Raw genomic sequence first — 6,000 nt, forward strand, 5'->3', positions numbered from 1 at the left:
AAGACTAAAGTAACTAATCAGAATATTTTAATAAATATTTTCTTAAAGACTGCTTTAAAAATACTTAAACAGTAGAGGGTTAGAGAGAGAAAGAGAGTTATCCTCAATAATCAGTTCAGAATTCTTATTAATTGTATTCATAGCTGGCCACCTTAAGTACCTGTGGAAGAACTGTCTGTTTTGCTTTAACAAGTCTCAAGTTTTAAAAGTAGAGTTAGGATTAGAGGCACTGAATATAAATATTTCTAAAAAGAGGGGAATTACTCACAACAGCTACCAGGTAGTTGCTATAGCAGCTAAGAAATAAAATCAAGGAAGATCTTCAAGGTTGTTAGGAGAGCGTTTAATTTTTTTAGAAATATCCTGAGCAATCTTTTAATATCTTTGCTGCAGACGCATGCAGTGATTTGTGTGAGAACTGGGCAATACAACAGCATTCTACAACTGCAAGTATGGAAAACTTTAAATTGCAGATAGGCAAAGAGAACTCCAGAACTGCCCAAAATCTAATTTAACATATTCTCCTGCAGCCAAGGGCCTGTGGCTGCACAGGAATATCTGCTGAGGGGCCCCAGCAAGCCCAAATGCTTTTGATACTCCCTGGAAGCCAGTGCAGAACACAAAGCCCTTCCACAGCCTCGTGTGGAGAGAGGAATGTGGCATCTTTCTGAAGGAACAGTGTCTGTGAATCATCACCTCTGAGCCAGCTCCCCAGGTAAGGCAACAGAGCACAACTTACTTTCAGCAAGACAACAGCATCAGAATGAACCACTGCAAATGGATCATTTCCCTTTCCTGGGTACACAAGAACAGGCACGTCCAGAGCCTGGATCCCAGACATTCCTTCCCATTCCACCAGAAAGCTCTTTGTGGTATCCCAGTTACAGAAATAACTGATTTTTCTTCCACCTAGGCCACATCACCAGGGACAGAATGTTTATTACCTTAATCCAAAGACAAATCTTAAAACTTTGCGTGGTTTAACAGGAGCACAGAGAAAACACACAGTGATTTTTTTGGACAGAAACTGCTCTAACCAAACCCAACTACTAAAGCCCAAAGGCATAAGCTCAGAACATGACGCATGCCAAGAAGATTATTTTTGCACATATTACTTGTGGAATCAGGATAATTTACACTGCTATTTTTTCCTCCTTTTTTTCTTTTTTTTTTTCCTGCCAGTGCAGCTCCCAGCAGCAAAACCTCAGGTCCACACTTTCTGCAGACTATTTGCTTCAAAATGCACAAAAATGACCCAACAATGACAGATCTACTTTTGAAAGTGGATATGCCACTCCTCACTTATAGTAACTAAACTCTAGATATAAGCAGCATTTTTCACCTATTTTCCTTCTCTGGAGGATTATCAACAAATTTCAATTACAGGAAAAGTAATTAAAGCTACTCAAGAATAAAAAAAACTTGCCTAGAGATCACCAAAACTTGCACAACTCATCTGGTACCTCAGCCAGGTACCTACAGGTATGCTGTCTGCAAAAGAAAAATCCCCAGCCCAGAGAACACTCATTGAAATTACACTTGTTTTCATTCACTGCTCCCCCTTCCACATGACTCTTCCAGACTTGTTTACAACCTGAATGGAGATTTCCTAGCTTTTCTTTTGAAAAAAAAAAAAGAAAATTTAGTTCATCTTTTTTTTTGGGACCAAGGTAAAACAAGGATTTTCTTATTTGATCACATGGACCAAAAACAAACACACACAAACACTGAATATCAAACTGCAGCACAGCAAAGAAAAACAACTCCAGAAACAAAAGAAAAACAACAAGATTTGGAAGATATATAACTATTTTCTGAAGCATCCATTACAATTATAGCAGTAAGTTTCATCCTAAGGTACCAGAGGTGGCCTTTCACCAGCAGATGAGGTACAAACAAAAGTACAGCATCAACTACACTAAAAAACCCCAGCAAAGCAACAACTTGGTATTCCTGAAGCATCCAGCTAGGATATAACAGGGTTTGTTAACTTTATATACTCCCTGTGACCAACAGACACAGCAACAGGATTGGAAGCAGCGACTGCCAGGTGTTATTTTCTGCCACTTGTTTATATTACCCTGCACTTACAGGTTCTCATCTGATGCTGTATTTGATTTTAATTTTTTTAAACAAAAGTGATTTACTTCATGTCTCTTCCCTTCCTCTCTTCACTATGAAGACAAGTGGGATGTACTAAGTAAAATATTTGCTGTACAAGATGAAAAAATAACAAGAAATATTTTTTAATTATTAAATAAACAGAAAACATTTTAACAAACAGGTGTTAAGGCTTCCAATTGCTCACGAGTTAATTGCCAAAATGCTACTTTAACAGTTCCGGTTAACAGATCATGTAGCAAATTTGTTGATATTTTTAAAAACATTTGTAGAAATCAATTATCACTGCACATTGTGGAACTTAAAAATCAATACGTACAACTGATAGCTATAAATTTAATGAGGTGTTTAGTTAACTAATCAGGGTAGCAGCAGTAGCTTTTATTATTATAATACAAGTCAACAGTTAAAAAAGAAATTAAATCGAAAAGAGTAAAAACGAAGTAAAAAATTCCATATCTTCCATTTCATTAGATGTAACCATATCTGCTCTTATCAGGGATTTATAGGCTAAAATAACAAACCAAAGCCGCCACCAGCGATGCCTCAGACTAGAGCAGCGGCGATGCCAGAGGACTGTAAATGTGATTCCCAAAGCCAGGGGAGAGCAGCGCAGGCCGCAGCCCCCGGCCCGGCCGCCCCCCGGCCCGGCAGGTGCGCCAGCGACGCCCCCTAAAGACACCGCGGCGCCGGCCCCTCCAACTCCATCCACACACCGCCTCGCTCCGCAGATGGAAACGCAGGGAAAAGGGAACCGCGCGCTTAAGTAGATTAAGGGCTCAGCGAGTCGTTTTCTGATTATTTGTGCGATCCCGACCCCAGCGCGGGCCCCCGAACTCCCGCTTGTCCCTCGCTGCGCCGCGGCGGCGCTCGGGCAGATAACGCGGACCGAGGCGCACGCAGAGCACATTCAGCGGTGCGGGCAGGGCAGGGCAGGCACCGCCGGGAGCCCCCACAGCCCCCGGGCAGCGCTGCCCCCATCCCGCCCCGGCTCCACCTGAGGGGCAGCGCCGCGACCACCGCCGGCCCCGGGGGAGGGGAGCAGCCGCCCCCCCACCGCACAGCACAGCACAGCTCAGCCCCGGGGTCCGGCGGGGACACGGGGGGTGCGCGGGGCGGGAAGGGATGCGGCAGCACCTACCCACGCCGTATTTCTCCTCCTCGGTGGGACTCCACATGCTGCTGGATGGCTCGGCCGCGGCCGCCGGTCCCCGGGCAGAGCGCGGCGGGCGGGCGGGCGCCGCTCATCGAGCGGGGGCGGCTTCTCCTCCCCCCGCGCTCAGCGGGGGCGCCGCGCCGGCAGCCCCCGCCCCACGCTCCGGCCGGGGCTGCGCTCAGGGGTCGCTTCGCCGCTGCCGGGGGGCGGGGGGAGGAAGCCCCCCGCCCGCCCGGGCAGCACCGGCCGCCGCGCTGCGCCGCTCCCCTCCGCGGCCGCTCGCCGCCGGCCCGGCGCCTCTCCTCGCGCGGCCCCCGCGGGCTCCGGCCCTGCCGACGCGGTGGCCCCACGGAGCTCGGCGGCCCCGGGCCCGCTCCTCGCCGTTCTCCTCCTCCCGAGCCGCCGCTCCCGCCGCCGCCGCCTGAAGGACTCGGGGCTCTCGCGCCCCCCCCGCGCTCCCGGCGGACCTGGCGCGCACGCGCGGCTCGCGCCGCCCCCCCCTCGCTCCCCGCGTGGCCGCACGAGGCGCGCGCGGGCGCGAGGCGGCGCGTGGCCTGTGAGGGGGGAAGGGGAGCGAGCGGTCCCGGGACCCCGTCCCGTCCCCATCCCATCCCATCCCATTCCCATTCCCATCCCCATCCCCATCCCATGCCCAGCGCACCTGCCGGCCCCAGCGGCTGCGGCCGGCCCGCAGTGCAGCACCGGGCCCGGCTGTGCTGGTCAGCAGCGGGGCCCGCCCGACCCCCGCCCGCCGCCCCGGCTGCCCGCGGCACGGCCCGGCTCTGCCCCAGCCCGCCAGCGCTGCCCGCTAACCCAGGCACCGCCAGCGCGGAAATCAACATTTGGCTGATACTGTGTTTCATCTTCTTGTCGGTATTGTTAATTTCCAGACCTAAAGAGCTGGCGAAATTCACACAGTTTCCACAGTGAACACGTACCCCAAACGGGAAAAAGTCTTGAGATTTCATCTCCAAGTTCAGCTTCCACTTCCTTCCATAAAAACTGAATTTGAATTCTTCACAGCAAAGGAAAAGCTGAAATAAGTGATACAAAAGTTTTCCTGCAACTGAAATATTGCTCCCTGCAGTATTGCGATGGACCAGTGCCCTTGCCCCGGTCAGATCCTTACCAAAGCTTAGGGAAAAAAAACACTTTTTATACAGACTTTTCAGAAACCTTTGTAAACAAGTCGCTTCACATGAAGTTTTAAGATTGCACTAAACTTTTAAACAATATCACTTCAGATGTACCCAACACTTTTAATAGAATATCTGTTCTCTGATTATATAATAAAACAGAATGAAAGTCATCAATTTGCACTACAGAACTTGGGTTGCTGTGGAAACCTTCATTATTTATTTTTTTTAACACGTGCAACTACTGTTTCCCCACCAAGCAGGGCCAGGTTTCTGTTTGGGTTTTAGTTTGGTTTTAAGATGTCAGGTTTTGTTTTCCTATGAGGAGAGCAAACAGCAAGTGGCCAAGAATTAAGTGTACTTGTACAATATTCATTTAGAAAAAACAACATATTCGATCCTACCTTAATTCATATTCACATTTAGGCATTTGTATTTACAATAGCTCCGTTCCTTCCCTTCCTGAAGCACTCCCACAGCATGCAGAAATAGCTTTTTGAAGGGACAAAGCATGACAAAGTCATTGGGTTGCATCTGTTGGAGATAGGTCACTCCAGGGTTTGAGAAACTGGTTTTGATTTTTTAATCTCTTTATATGTCAATAATAAGTAGCTTTACATCTCTTTCTAGTACTTTGGAAGCAGAGAACCTCTGCAGTGACAGGAATTGGTTAATTTTTCCAGGCTCTTTATTTCACAGTCTCAGCCCTTCAAGGATTCTTCTTGCTGCCGTGCTGACCAGCACTTAAACTGATACTTTTCTTGCTTAAGAAAAAACACAGCAGATTTTTTTCCCAAACTACAAAAGTCTTTGTTGACTCTTGCCTGAAAGTAAACTTGGAATGAAGGTGAACTTGGGAAGGCAAGTGAGAATCTTCAAAGGTTAGATAAACTCTGAGAAGAACACCAAAACATCTGGACAGAATAGGACCTGCAGGGACGTAATAGCACACAGAAAGCACTTTATTTAAAGCCATATGTATGATCATGGGTCACAGCATTTGCAGGGACACTCACACTGATGGCAGACTACCTGTATTTGAAACACAACATATATTATTGCATGTTTATTCCTGACTCTTTCCTGCACTGCTGCTGGCAATACCTATTTTCAGAGAGAGTCAGTAGATGGTCATATGACTCACATGACTTCAGGAAGGAAAAAAGTCAATGTACTTAGCTGTAGAGTCAGTGGAATGCAAGTTTGCTGAAGTTAAAGTTACCAAATATATTTACACTTGTTCCTCTGATCTCTACATTCACCCCTTTAATGAGGCTCCTATCACCTCCACAGAAATACTGATTGCTTTAGTAAACACTCTTAGCTTAAGTGTAGCAAGGAATAAACACCTCATCCTCCCACAGAGGGAGAGCCACAAATCTCCCAGGCACCAAGCTGGAATTCAGGATTACCCACGTGCAAAGGAGAGACCCAAGCAAACAGCGACTGCTGCAGAACAACTGTTTCTGCTGTCTCTTCTCTCTCGTAACAGAGCTCGCTCCTGCCAGCTTCAATATTCCCACTCCTGTGGAAAGCACAGGAAATACAGAGAAGTAGCAAGCAGAAACAAGAAATTCTCAAGATTAT

General features: G+C 47.7%; 1 protein-coding gene across 11 annotated transcripts in view; it reads right to left on the reverse strand.

Annotated features, from left to right (window-relative positions):
- DOCK3 (dedicator of cytokinesis 3) overlaps window positions 1–3,686 on the reverse strand; it is a 188,122-nt gene extending 184,436 nt beyond the window's left edge. For all 11 annotated transcript variants that reach the window (XM_079317228.1, XM_079317220.1, XM_079317224.1 and 8 more), the window contains exon 1: window positions 3,263–3,686. In XM_079317228.1, the coding sequence (XP_079173354.1) occupies window positions 3,263–3,299 (37 nt within the window). In that variant the 5' untranslated portion in view covers window positions 3,300–3,686. The remainder of the gene's footprint in view (window positions 1–3,262) is intronic.
- Window positions 3,687–6,000: the final 2,314 nt, after the last annotated feature.

The sequence above is a fragment of the Erithacus rubecula genome, assembly GCF_903797595.1.
Source record: "Erithacus rubecula genome assembly, chromosome: 13".
NCBI classification, from domain to species: domain Eukaryota; kingdom Metazoa; phylum Chordata; class Aves; order Passeriformes; family Muscicapidae; genus Erithacus; species Erithacus rubecula.